At 42.0% G+C, this 14,532-nt stretch overlaps 1 protein-coding gene across 2 annotated transcripts; it reads left to right on the forward strand.

The window, feature by feature from the left end:
• The first annotated feature begins 1,090 nt into the window (after positions 1–1,090).
• On the forward strand, positions 1,091–14,367 carry setdb1b (SET domain bifurcated histone lysine methyltransferase 1b). 2 transcript variants are annotated; one of them, XM_085473957.1, is made up of 25 exons: positions 1,091–1,320; positions 2,895–3,098; positions 3,214–3,377; positions 3,471–3,514; positions 4,076–4,202; positions 4,286–4,453; positions 4,546–4,747; positions 4,832–4,905; positions 5,009–5,199; positions 6,009–6,138; positions 6,225–6,411; positions 7,763–7,876; positions 7,976–8,279; positions 8,378–8,639; positions 9,595–9,685; positions 9,793–9,909; positions 10,050–10,219; positions 10,304–10,528; positions 10,617–10,787; positions 11,808–11,938; positions 12,109–12,128; positions 12,261–12,379; positions 12,554–12,804; positions 12,904–12,992; positions 13,997–14,367. In XM_085473957.1, exons 1-25 carry the CDS (start codon positions 1,304–1,306, stop codon positions 14,112–14,114), a joined length of 3,690 nt encoding a protein of 1,229 aa, XP_085330083.1. In that variant the 5' UTR covers positions 1,091–1,303; the 3' UTR covers positions 14,115–14,367. The 2 variants fall into 2 exon arrangements, with proteins under 2 accessions (XP_085330083.1, XP_085330084.1); XM_085473958.1 differs by lacking the exon at positions 1,091–1,320 and adding an exon at positions 1,516–1,570.
• Positions 14,368–14,532: the final 165 nt, after the last annotated feature.

The raw sequence follows: 14,532 nt of genomic DNA on the forward strand, positions 1-14,532 counted from the left end.
AACAGTCCAAAGTTAATTATATAATTGCTTTGCACTCACCAGACACCTTATTAGGTACACCTTGCTACTACTGGGTTGGGTTGGACCCTCTTTTGTCTTCAGATCTACCTTAATTTTTCATGGCATAGATTCAACAAGGTGCTGGAAACATTACTCTAAATTTTTATCCATATTAATGTGATAGCATCGCACAGTTGCTGCTGATCCAGATTTGTTTACTGCAAATCAATGAGGCGAGTCTCCCATTTCATCACATCTCTATTGGACTGAGATCTGGTGACTATTTGAGTCATTTGAGTGCAGTGAACTCACTGTCAACTTTGTGATATGGTGTGTTATCCTGCTGGAAACAGCCATTGGAAAATTGGGTATACTGCAGTCACAAAGGAATTGGCAAGACCCAGGTAGGCTGTGGTATACAAACTATGCTCCGTTAATACTAAGGGGCACAAAGTGTGCCAAGAAAATATCCCCCACCCCATTACACCACCAGCAGCAGCCTACACTGTTGATAGAACACATGCTTTCATGTTGTGACCTTTCTTCTCCATTTGATGCTCAGTTTGAACTTCTGCATCTTGACCATATTATTGTGTGATATCTGGGTTATTTAGCAGTCTAACCAGCATACCTAATAAAGTGACCTGACGTAATTAAAACATTTCAAAGTTCCTGCATGGAAACACTCCATGAGATCGTTGTCTAAAGCAATTTCTGTGCACATTCACACAGTTAGCTGAATCACACATGCAGTGTTTGTAAAGCTTGACTGCACTTATACTAAAACGATGATGCAATTTTATTCATTAAATAAAAACGTTACAATGGCTTGATTTTTTGTTTGTTTGTTTTAGGACTTTTGGAGCAGATTTTTTTTTTATCATGATGAAAAGAAGGCCTCTGGGAGTTTTGTGGTCCTCCCCAGGAAATTTCAACTCAGTGACCCTTCATTTTCGTAGTTTCTGGCCCTATTCAGTATATATTCATGATGGAAATGTCTGTATTTATGTAAAGAGAAACACAAAAACCAGGCAACGATTGAAAATATAACTGTTGTCCTAAATAAATCCGTTCTTTGTTTCATATTTTTATGGGATCTTGGAGGAGGGATATCTCTCTGCGTCCCGTGTGCCGGACTGCACTTTTCTTAAACCTGGGTAACCCGTTTGGGCGGGTTTGACCCGAACGTATCAAACGAGCTAACACCGCCTACCTCGGTTTCCCTGACAAACAAAGCATGCACTCCCCATTGTAGCTAGCCGGTAGCATTGGCTAGTTAGCCAAATATTTGCGAGCCAAGAGGATGGAAACCGTTGAAGGGTGAGTCCTGTTTCTGAGAGAAATTTTACACGTAGGCGCAGGCGTTTCTTTGACTGCAGCTTCACGGCACGCAAGTTTGTTGGTTTTTCCAGTCGCAGGCTTCACTTATTCAGCAGATGAGACATTTTCTATGCTAGGCTAACGAGCTAGCCTGCGCTCCCGTGTGTCCTGCTCTTGTGTGGCTTCTCTCAGCTCCTCTGCAACTGAATAAAACGCAAATGCAGTTTTGACGGTCAGCAGCAAGGCTAGGGTAAAACTGGAAATAATTGAAATCATTTAAGTGGATTTTTAATTCAGTGCATCTCCCTGCATGCTATCCAGTAGCAGCTTAGTGTATTCACTTATGCAGCTGCTGTATAATCATTTAAACTGGCGATTAAACATTTAACTTTAAAATAATTACATGTGCTATTACTACAAACTGCTTCTTTCTTTGCTGCTTTTATCCGAACAGTAGGTTCTAATTTGAAGTAGCATATAAACAAAGCCAGCCGTGACATGTTATAGTCGCATTTTCAACTCATGTGAGCATGCCCAGCATCAACTGCACCGTCAAATCAGTTTTAAAATTTGCTTCTCGCTGATGTTTTTAATTGTTCTGTCTTCGCCACAGAGGAACATGTAGGCTTCTGTATGCTAAGGTGAAGCGAATGCTGCAAACATGCACTGCACAAGCATGCACACCAGCTCATATCTGCAGAAAACAGCATTTATGTTACCTGGAGTTATGAGCTTTGGCTGTGATTTCAGCTCCATTAGCTTATAGCTTACATGTGTATCCTTATCAGACACTTCCTCACAATCCAACAAACTTTCCTGGTCAGTCTGAATTGGAGCCAACACTTTACAGTAGGCAAAGTTTCTCTCAGAAGGATCTCAGGTTTCCAGGTGTCTCTTTAACTTCCTCGGTACCGTGTTGACTGTTGGAGTAGTTCCTCTTGACAGTTTGTGTGTATGTGGTTTTCTCCACACAAGAGGATGATCAGTTTCACCTCCTCACAGTGTTATTCTCTTCTGTATCAAGTTTAAGGTGTCAGTCAGGGCCTTTGGTGTGTAGTAACACAGTGAATTTAAATTTCATTCATGACTTTCTGTGCAGTTACAGTATTACTGTTTGGTTGACACAAATTTCCCAGGCACAGCTGGACTCGCCTCAAAGAGCACCTGAGTGCTGATAGAGACGGAGGATCAGAGATGCACTGGTGGTTACTGTTTGTGTGTGTGTTGATGTGATAAATGTGGTACTTTATAGGCGTGATCATGAAAAACAGCACATTACAAACTCAGTAATGTAATAGTTACATATGGAAACTCAATTTTTGTTGCACAAGTAAATGATTAACTACACATAAGCGAATTTCCTCAGTATTTGTTATGTGTCATGTGTCTGAAAGAAAAAAAGCAACATATCAGCTGAAATATCAGAATATTCTAGTTTTTATCACCAAATATCAATGTCAGTCTTGAAAAATCCTACGTTGTGTGCGAGAGAACGTTAACGGGCAAATGTAAAGGAATCTTTGGAAGAAGGAGTAATAAATACACACCGACATGTTTCTGTGCTCCTTTCTCAGAATGGAGGTGGACGGCTGGGACTCCAGTCTGGAGGAAGAGTTGGGTGTTTCTTTGGACGAGCTGAAGAAATGGATTGAAGAAGCTGTGGAGAAGAGCGAGATTGTGCAGAAGAAAAAGACTCAGTTGTCAGAACTGAAGGAATGGGTGGAGCAGAAAGAGGAGGAGGAGGCTCGGACAGAGAAGCTTCTCCGTGATGCCAACCAGTGAGCGGGAATTAAGATATTTCTTTTATTTTCATCAAACGCTGTGTCTTTATTGGTCTACAAACGAACTCTTCTACACTTTCCGCTCACTTCTTTCCTCCCTCCTCTTCCTCAGGTCTGTACTGGAGTGTGAGAAACTGGTGAAGGCAACTTACCGAAAGAACGGCCTCGTCTACCGAGAGAGCAGCTCGGAGGACGAGGGAGGCGGAGCCATGTTGTCCTCTGAAGTCATCGAGATAGACGATGACGACGACGATGACGTTATTGCTGTTGGCTGTTGTAAGTCGGGCTGTTTAGTTATGAATATGCATGTATGTAATGGAGTGATTATGCCTAATAATTATTTGTTTTTCTTCCATCCTTCATTTTCAGTGGTTCCGCCGAAGAAGCCTCTAACTCCAGTCAAAGATCCAGTGGTGAGAGCATTGCTGTATTGATCTGTTATATCTGTCTGTTTGAGGAGAGTTGATCGGTTGAATTATTTTCATTTTGCTGATTGATAGCTCTTAGCTGGTTCAGTTTTTCCTGACATCTAACAAATGGATTGGTGGACGTGACCAATAAAGCCTCTGAGAAAAGCAAAACACTGTCTCTCTTGCTGGATTTAATCCAGATTAACCGAAACAATTTCCTTCATAGCTTGTCACTAATTTTTTATTTTATAACTAGAAAAAGAGCTTCTAGGACAGCCTGTCTGATCTGTTATTAGGCAAGAGGTAGAGTACACCTCGGACAGGACCAGAGATTTTCCTGCATGTGAACAACTTTGGGAAAAGAAAATCACCTGGACAGTGGTTAAAAAAAAATATAGTTCCACATATTAAGTGGAGTTTTAGCCAGACTTAAAATACATTTTTGTTTATCAAACTGACAAGAAAAAAACTTTTCCTTCAATAGACATTACCAGTCGTGCTCACACGCACCATCCCCCAAAGCCCCATTTTAAGCTAAAGTGTCTTTTTTATTTCTAATGCCAGGTAAAGGAAACTTCCACAGTGCTGCAGAAAACCTCCCAGCAGGTGCAGAAATTGGTCCAAATGGTCAGCAAGCCACCACTCAGTGCGGCATTGCTCCGTTCCCCAGTACCGCCCTCAACTCAGTCAGGTAAACACACTGAAGTGCTGCTGCGTTCTTCAGGCTTTTGTTGAAATACTGATTCTAATGTGTTTTGCTCTTCTGCCCTTTAGGTAGCCACAGCTCACCACCTGCCGTGTTTATATCTCAAGCATCTCAGTCTGCAGGCCAACCAAACCCCAAAATGCCAGAAGATGAGCTCAGAATCTGGATGAGCATTCTGGGAAAGAAGCGCACCAAGACGTGGCACAAAGGCACCCTCGTTGCTATCAACCCAGTTGGTGTGTTATCATTTTCCTTTTCTGCCAGGTTCTTACTCCATGGGCTGTGTCTGCTTTGTCTTTAATGCTCCACACCCTCTGTCTGTCTTCAGGAAATGGTACATTCAAGTATAAAGTCAAGTTTGATAAAGGCAAGAGTCTGCTGTCTGGAAATCATGTGGCTTTTGACTATAACCCCACCCTGGAGAGTCTGTACGTTGGTGCTCGTGTAGTTGCCAAGTATAAGGATGGAAACCTGGTGTGGCTCTATGCTGGAATAGTAGCAGAGATGCCCAACAACAAGAACCGCATGAGGTGGGTTAGATGGTCAAAAATCTGAAGAGCTGTGGGGTGCTGATTGCCTGGGTTTCTTTATAAAGGCCTTTGCACATGTTTCAGGTTTCTGATCTTCTTTGATGATGGGTATGCTTCATATGTGACGCTGCCTGAGCTCTACCCAGTTTGCCGACCATGTAAGAGCCCTTCTCTCAAATTTTTTTGTTTATCTAAAAGAGAAAATAAGTAGCACTTACTGGAATATTTGATTTTTAAGAGTTTTTGTTCTGGTTTTTACAGTAAGGCATACTTGGGAGGACATAGAGGATGCATCATGTCGAGATTTTATCGAGGAATACATAACTGCATATCCCAGCAGGCCAATGGTTCTCCTAAAGGTTGGCCAGATAATCAAGACAGAGTGGGAGGGAACGTGGTGGAAGAGCAAAGTGGAGGAGGTGGATGGCAGCTTGGTGAAGATCCTCTTCTTGGTATGTTTGCACTATAAATAGCACTGATTTAGTCAATGATCAATCAATCTTTATTCCTGACTCGTAGTCAATGGAAACAATAAGTCACACAGCACAGAAACTAGATAAAAAAACAAATGCATCCAAATTCTCTCACATCTCACTTGCAATGACCCATCTCTGCATTAAAAAATCTATATACTTTACTACCCTACTTAATTTACCTAAGAGGATGTTTGCTTGTGCATAGTGCAAAGTCGCCTGTAAATCATACTTGCCAGAGCAATATAGGCTGGCACAGGCCTAATTCTATGATAGCGGAGAGTTTTCTCCAAAGAGCCATTTATGAGCAATATTTGGCCAAAACAAATCTGCATGGACTTGCAAAATGTAATGATGTATAAGATAAGATCAGATTAATAAAAGTGATAAATGGTTAAATCCCCCATTTAATTACTCTGCAGTGAAATATTTGAGTTTGAATTCTTCTAATTAAAACTTTGCTACTAGATAAAATGCATCAGCCTAAAACGCACACTACTTTCAATTTAATTTTGACTAAAGTTCAGCTTAGTCCGTGAGGCAGTCGGCTTCTTTTTTCTTCAGCTGCATACGGCATTCAACCTTTCAACATGTAAACGATGATAAAAATGACATTTGCTAATAATTACAAATTAATTATTGCCATTATTGTGAATAGAGGTGTATCATGGCACGCCTCCTTATGGATTTACAAATGAAAACTACACCGTTTGAGTCCTTGATTAAAAAGTCACCAGACACCTTAGCAGCTGGGAGGCTAAACTGTCTGTGTTGCCCGCTGTTGACAGGATGATAAGAGGAGTGAGTGGATCTACAGAGGCTCCACCAGGCTGGAGCCGATGTTCAATCTGAAGATGACCACAGCCAACACCCAGGAGAAGAAGCTAGCTGGCCAGCAGAGGACAAGACCTAACATGGGTAAAAACCCAAGCGTTCACCACTCACTAGGGATTTTCTGTTTGTGCTTCTTTCTAATTTGACTTGTTCCGTTTTTCTGTCTGCAGGGGCGTTGAGGAGCAAAGGCCCAGTAGTTCAGTACACCAGTGACGGGCATGTTGGAGCGTCTCCGGTCAAAGCGCCGCAGCCCTCGACCAGCCAGAGTTCACCAACAGCACAGCTTCAGCAGCGCCCACAGCCGCTGCAACCTCAACAAAGCCCTCAGCCCGCGCTTCCTCCACAGCCTCTGCCACAGTGAGTGATGCTTATAAACATGTCGGCTTTATTCGGCTCAAAAAAAGTAAAAGTTGAGGGAAATTTAGAGTTGGAGCTTCATGCCAGTTTGAATTAAAACAAGAATCTTGTAAAGTAAGTAAAACGTATAATAAGAAGCCGAGAAACTCTTAATTCATGTGAGATAACAATTCCATTTTATTAGATTTATAATATTTTACAAAGCGTTTTATTTGTTGATTGCAATGTTGCAGATTTTAATGAGGTTTTTATTTCACCACATGATGTGACATGTTTCTAAATGAAAAGAAATGTGTGGGTGGGATTGTTACATGGTGTGACTCGCTTCCTCAGTCAGCATGGGATTAGATTTATGTATTTGTACTTGAGCTCAAAAGAGAACACAAATCTTTTTAGATTAACAGGATTATCAGCAGGTGGGCGAGGTGGTACTGTCACATCATGTCAACAAGGTTTGTGGTTTGAGCCTCCTGATTGGTCGGTGTCTTTCTGTGTGGGTTTCCTCCCAGAGATAGGGTGGAAAGAAAAACTAGAAAACAGATATAATGAACCCAAGAGAGTCCAAGATACCACCATTTAAATGACTACCATAATATAAGGATAGTAGTTATTGTTGTTATTATTATTATTATTTTACATTATTTGAATCATTTCCTACAAAAAATAATGACCCTAATTTTATTCTCCATGGGCCAAATTTACTAAAGGGGGTAAAATGGCAAACACAATCCCCAAATTGCGCTTGTAGGTGTGGTTAGTTTTACAGATAATTTATAAAAGTTGTGCTTTTTTTGTAATTAAATTTCTCGTAAATCTGCCCTCACATCTCCATACCAAACATCATAGAGCAATCGCTGTCTGGTCAGCTATGTTCGAATACGTGTTGGGACATCATGAGTCTGGAGTTTTAAAGTGAAAGATAAAGGTTTAAAAGTTTGCAGCAAATAAATTGACCTAAAGAACAGCTGAAGGACTGATGAGCGTATGCAAACTCCCAAGAATTGCTTCTCCTCCTAAAATATTGATCAGATTTTATTAAAACTTGTTAGTAAAACACATTGAATGCCTAATGAATTTTCACCTATCCAGGTCACTTTAATCGTTTTACAGCCAGTAACCTGTGAACTGTGATGGCTTAACCTAGATGGGCTAGCTGCTTATTAAGGGATGATGTTTAAAGGTTCAGATGAGTTACACAGCTCTGCCCGTGTAACTCATCTGAACCTTTAAACATCATCCCTTAAGAAGCAGCTAATATTAAGAATCAAAGTATAGAAATGCAGAGGGGTTGGATTGTTTTTTCCTTTAACTGACTATTTGTGCATTTTTCCCCCTGTTCACTGACTTGAAGGAATAAACATCAGATGGCCCGAAAGAGTACTTCTCCATTTGTTCCTGGGGTGGGCGGCACACATGCCTCTAAAGTCACGCAGTCTCTTACATCCACCAACAGCAACCTCTCAGGGTCAGTTCACCTTGTGTTCATTAAACTAGCCATGTTTTTCAGCACAGAAAGCATTAACTTCACTCTCTGTCTTTTCCCTGTTTGCCTGTCAATCCACAGCGGAAGAGCGCTGAATGCCCCAAACCCTGTGGCGCCCACGTTCACACAAACGTATCAGAGACAAATGACCCCGCTGACTACAGTCCCTGCTGCTATTCCCCACGCAGTGGCCCAGGTCCCACACCAGCCGGCGTATCGCGCCCCGACCGACCGCATCTTCTATCTGGCGCACACATGTCAGCCTGCCTGTCTGAAGCGCGTCCGGCCCGCAACAACAAGCATGCACAGAGGGAAGAACCCGCTCCTCACACCTTTGCTGTATGACTTCAGACGCATGACGGGACGGCGCAAAGTCAACCGCAAGGTGATAAGGAACATCAACATGATTGACGACTTTCAAATGTATTTCTTTTTTTTTTGTATTTATAGGTAACCCTTACCTTTTGCATGTCCACTCCTCAGATGTCTTTCCACGTCATCTACAAGGCTCCGTGTGGACTTTGCTTGCGTAACATGGCCGAGATCCAGCAGTACCTCTTCCAGACGAACTGTGACTTTATATTCTTAGAGATGTTTTGCCTGGACCCCTACGTGCTCGTCGATCGTCCCTTCCAGCCACAAAGGCCCTTTTATTACATTCCAGACATCACGGCAGGAAAGGAGGATATTCCACTTTCCTGTGTCAATGAGATTGATAACAGCTCTGCTCCTGAAGTAACTTACAGTAAGAACAACACTGAAATCATAATAAAGGGACAGAGACTGTTTTTCTGTTGAGGGTGGGATTTTGGGTTTAAGGACAAATCTTTGTTTTAAATGGCAACTAACAGAGCATTTTCAGTGGTCTTGGAAAGTAGTAGGTGTACATATGAGATGATGACATATGAGCCAAGACACAACACCAACAAAGTCATTTTTTAACTTGGTTATAACATCAATTTTCATTCATTATGACACCCTACATTCTCATTACAGTATACTGTTAACAGGGTTACTGAAAATCTAAGTCGAGTAAAGCACAAGTTTTCACAGAATGCATAGTGTCGTATGAAAACTTAAGTATGCACTTACTGCTCCCATAGGAGGTAAGAGCGAAAAGGCTATCACTGTTCTGATGCAGATGATCCCAAGTACAGGAACAAATCTGCAACAGAATGGCTGAAAAAGAAAAACAACAAGCAGTGATGCTGTGTCGCAGTGAAATACAGGCAAACCTCAAAGAACTGAAGCAATACTGGAAACATGAGTGGGCCAAAATTCTTCCACATAGATGTCAGGGACTGATGACGTCATAGAAAAACAAGAAGCAACAAGTTATTGCTGATAAAGGTGGTTCTAGTCGCTATTGATTCATCTGTTGTGTTAAGTTTTTCACAAAAAAGTGAACCACGATGTGAAATACACTACAGGTTAACAAAAAATGAATAAATTATGCATAATATGTGGATAAAAACCCTTTAGGAAAACTTTATGATTTCTTGTGATATTATATGATGTGATGTTCACTTTTTCGACTGTGATTTTCTTTTGAAGTCAATAACTCAGCAGCTCATACTAAGACTTAATGTGAAGAGTACTGTTAATGTGAAAATTCATTTTTAAAAATGACTCCGACACCACATTAATGCAAAGTTACTTTGTAATGACAGGCTAATAGATCATGTTGTCCTCTCTTTAAGGTAAAGAGCGTATTCCTGAAGATGGCGTGTTTATCAACACCAGTGCAGACTTCCTTGTCGGCTGCGATTGCACCGACGGCTGTCAGGACAAGTTAGTGAAGCAGCTTTTTCTTTCTTTCTCTTTTTCATATTTTTCCCACTTCTAGAGCTCTGAGGATGTGTCTTTGAGTTTTAATACCTGTTATCACATAATTACAGATCCAAATGCTCCTGCCACCAGCTGACCCTTCAGGCTACAGGTTGTACACCGGGGGGACAGATCAACCCAAACGCAGGATATTCGTACAAACGATTGGAGGAGTGCCTGCCCACAGGGTGAGACACTGAACAACAATACTGAACCCTCATTCCCCTTAGTACCTCACGAGACCATAATTACTGTTGAGTTTATTGGGCCGTCTTTCTTCAGAGGCACTTATCTCTTCTTTCTTCTTGTTACCCGTTCTCTCTCTCAGGATCTATGAGTGTAATAAAAGATGCAAATGTAACGCTCAGATGTGCACCAACCGGCTGGTGCAGCACGGCCTGCAGGTCCGTCTCCAACTCTTCAAGACCCAGAACAAAGGCTGGGGAATCAGATGTCTGGATGATGTAGCTAAAGGCTCATTTGTGTGCATTTATGCTGGTGAGGCAGCGTACTTTAAATTCAGGTGATGACTTTATTGCAAGAGGACTTAATTATTTGCCTTTTTTCCTGCCGCTTCACCAGGTAAAATCCTGACAGATGACTTTGCTGACAAAGAAGGTCTTGAGATGGGTGATGAGTATTTTGCTAACCTGGACCACATAGAGAGTGTGGAGAACTTTAAGGAGGGCTATGAGAGCGAGGCTCACTGTTCAGACAGCGAGGGAAGCGGCGTGGACGTATCCAGGATAAAAATCCAGCCCTCTGCTTTAGTGTCAGCTAACCCTGTGGGGCGACCAGCTAAGAAGAGTAAGTCTAAATCCAAACACGAGAGATCAAAGCGGTGTTGAGCTTCTTATTCTCCATATAATTTCTCACATTTCTTTTTTTCTTACAGCCCAAAGCTCGAGCTCGTCAGGCGACAGCAATGAGGATGAGGACAAAGAGTCTAAGAGTGAAGATGAAAGCGACAGTTCAGATGACACGTTTGTGAAGGACAGCTACTACAGCTCCAGCTCGGTGTGGAGGAGTTACACCACACGTGGGCAGGTCAAAGGCAACAAGGAAGGTGAGCCAGCTGCATCTTTGTAGTGTAACGGGTTTCACACAAAGGACAGTTCACATTAGATAGATGAGGAGTTTGTGTATGTGTGCTTCGTTATGAAGATTTGTCAGTGACTAAATGCTTTTTATGTTTTGGGTCTTTTTTTTTTTTCTTAGAGATGGAGTAATCAACAATGTTTTCTTATGTTATTCTTATAATGCATACACTATACTGGCAAAAGTATTCACTCTTCTGCCGCACACATGAGCTTGAGGGACGTCCAATACCTAATCTATAGGATTTAATATTTTAATGTTGGAAGTGAGGCTTCCTGCAGTGTTTCCTCATTAATTCTGTCAGAAAGATTTCTGTGTTGTATTCCCATGGATATGACGTAAGGCTTTAATGCGGCTGCTCGGGCCATGGAAACCCGTCCATAAAGCTCTCTACGAACTGTTCTTGAGCGAACCTGAAGGCCACATGAAGTTTGGAGGTCTGTAGTGACTGACTATGGAGAAAGTTGCGGACCTCTGCGGACTAAGAATTTCAGCATTCGCTGACCCCGCTCTGTGTTGCTGTCATTCCCAATCACTTCCGCTTTGCTATAAATCCACTAACAAGCGACTGTGGAATATTTAGTCGTGAGAAAATTTCATGAGCGGACTTGTAAAGGTATCATCTTATCACAGTACCACGCTGGAATTCAGTGAGCTCAGGAGAGCGACCCACAAATATTCCGAGAAGCAGTCTGCATGCCTAGGTGTTTGATTTTACACATCTGTGGTCATGAAAGTGATTGGTGCACCTTACTTCAAAGATTTGGATGACTGTTTGAATACTTTTGGCATTATAGTGTATGTGAGTGTAGTTTTGGTTAAGTGGGAAGTGTCGGACACAGTGGGAGTTAGGGACGACCTTTGTACGGATTGTATGAAACACATTTAAGCTTTTCGGCCTCACTTCCTGCAGTGTTTCCTCATTAATTCTGTCAGAAAGATTTCTGTGTTGTATTTTTACACTTGTCTCTCTCCTCCTCTGCCTCAGGGAGTCAAGATAGTAAAGATGGAATGAGCATCTCAGCCAGAGGAACAGATGATGACAAGCCACCATCTATGCCAGAGGAGACGGGAAAAAGCAAAGTGGCTTCCTGGCTAACGAGCCAGGGGCTTAAAAAGGTTATTAAAGACAACGTAATGTTGGAAATATACAGAATACACAGAAATAAAGCTGTAGTCCTACTTTCATCTTAGTACAGTAAAAGGCTGAATGGTAAAAGGTGGCTCTTTTTCTTCATGAACATGTTGCGTGATTATTAATAACCCTTCCTTTTCTATTTTCTTCGTAGGAACCTGGAGATAACAAGAGGTTTGTTTGGATTTCACACTAACATGCTTACACTGGTGTTTAGACCGTGTTTGCTTCCACACGTTTGTGCTTGAGCTCATTTTGCTGGAAAGCATTTCTGTTGAGATGACTTTCATTTTTTATCTCTTGCAGTCCAGTGAAGCCTGAAGTGGTGAAGAAGCAGGATGTGATGACTTTGTCTGACAGTGACGATGTTCAGACCATCAGCTCAGGATCCGATGACAACAAGGACAAAGAGAAAGCAACGCCAGGTAAAGAGTCGGTTGTCGGTTTCATTGTTTTAACTGGTCTTAACGCATTATCAGATGTAGCACTCTGATCTGTACAATGACAGTAAAGATTTATCTTAGCTTGAATTGCTTTTGTTTGTCATCACACTTATCGTAACTTTCCACTGGTTTTCTCTTTTCTTACATCTGGATCAGGTGTGACTAAAAAGCAGGTGGCTGTGAAATCTACTCGTGGCATCGCCCTGAAAAACAGCCACGGGATGATGGTAAAAACAGGCGTGCCTGGAGGTGGAGGGCCGGGAGGAGGTAAAGGAGGACAGCAGGGGCAGACGGGAGGAGGCGGAGACAACACTCCCACTAAAAACACCCGCCAGTTCTTTGATGGGGAAGAGTCCTGTTACATCATTGATGCCAAGTTGGAAGGAAACCTCGGACGTTATCTCAACGTATGAATCTGCTGCTGTGTGATCGTTTTATGTTACTTGAGCGCCGCTCTGATTACTTTCCTCTGACGTCGTCACCTCTGCTCTCTGTTTGTGTTACAGCACAGCTGCAGTCCGAACCTTTTCGTCCAGAATGTGTTTGTAGACACGCATGACTTGAGGTTTCCCTGGGTTGCCTTCTTTGCCAGCAAGTGAGTTTTGAAACAGAGGAAAAGATTATCCAAGATTTTCTGTACTTGAACATGCCTGCAAAACAGTAGAATTCTTGTCTTTATCCTTACAAATAAACTGACAGGAAGGTGTGTTTAAAGTTGAGTAAAGTTCAACATATGTGCCGTTTTATTTTAGGGGATTTCTCTCTTACAGGGCGAGAGGCCATCATCCATAACTATCTTGATGAGTTTTTTTTTATTAATTATATTATTTAATCATGTCTAACACTGAGACTGCACTACTCTGAATGTTTGCTTTCTGTTAAACAGGCTGGAGTTTTGAGTGGAAAAACAGATGCTGTGTTGTTTTCTGTGTGAATGCAACCTTAGGGTGGCGCTGCTGTGTCATTGTTAGGCCTGCCATCGGATCATACAGGAATAGTTTTACAGTTGCGGAAAGGTGTTCCTATCAGCAATGGACTGGATTTATGCCACCTGCCTAAACAGCACTTGTGGCTCAGTGTGTGCAGGGAAAGAGAGAGGCATTAGACTGGGAACTCTGTAACAAGCAGTCGACCACTCTCACTATTAGTTTCAAGGCTAGAACGTACAATGAAGACTCATCTGGCCACTTCACCTTGCTCCCCTTTGCCCTTTGTAAGGTAAAAGGGCAGGTTGCTCTGCCCTTTTGCCCTTCAAAACAGCTTTAATTCTTCATGACAACGAGATGCTGGAGACATTCCTCAGAGATTCTGGTCCATATTGACATGATAGCATCACACAGTTTCTCTAATAGATCAATATCTGATAACTCAGAAGATCAGCAGTTTCTGAAACACTCAAACCAACACAGCTGGCAACAAGAACCGTGCCATGCTCAGTCTGAACATCAGCATGTTGTCTCAACTGTATCTACAAGCCTAAATGAATTGAGTTGCTGCCATGTGATTGGCTGATTAGACATTTGCGTTAATGAATATGTACCTAACAACATCTTAACGTTTTGTTCTTGCACTGACATCACCGTTTGTGTCGTCGTGCAGGAGGATCCGGGCCGGCACAGAGCTGACCTGGGACTATAACTACGAGGTGGGCAGCGTGGAGGGTAAGGTCCTGCTCTGCTGCTGCGGCTCCACCGAGTGCCGAGGAAGACTGCTGTGATCCACAGGGACCTCCATTACCTGTAGTTAAACTAAGGAACCCTCTCAACAATGTACCCCGAGTTTTTATTTGTTCTTTTTTTGGAGGGGTTTGAGTTGTGTGTTTTGTTTTGTTTTTTAATTCAAATTTTACATTTTATTACTACTGCCTTGATTTTATTGTTCCTCTACATCTCAATAAAATGTCCTCTCTGTGAAACTAACCAAAGGTCCTGAATTGAAACAAACCCTTCACAATAAAATAACTATTATGACCTTTTGTTCGTTTTTAATAATGTATTGATATTTTATTTAATCGAGCTTTAACATTTGTGTGCCTATTTCTCTTTAAATGTTACTTCAAGCGCTCAGAGTGACCAGCAAATCATACAAGTGTTGTCATTTCTCACAGCAGCACTGACCAACCACCTGTCTCAGAA

Source organism: Copadichromis virginalis, linkage group LG11, assembly GCF_057382275.1.
Source record: "Copadichromis virginalis isolate Kocher_CV1m ecotype Utaka linkage group LG11, C_Virginalis_male_GT1.1, whole genome shotgun sequence".
Taxonomy (NCBI): Eukaryota; Metazoa; Chordata; class Actinopteri; order Cichliformes; family Cichlidae; genus Copadichromis; species Copadichromis virginalis.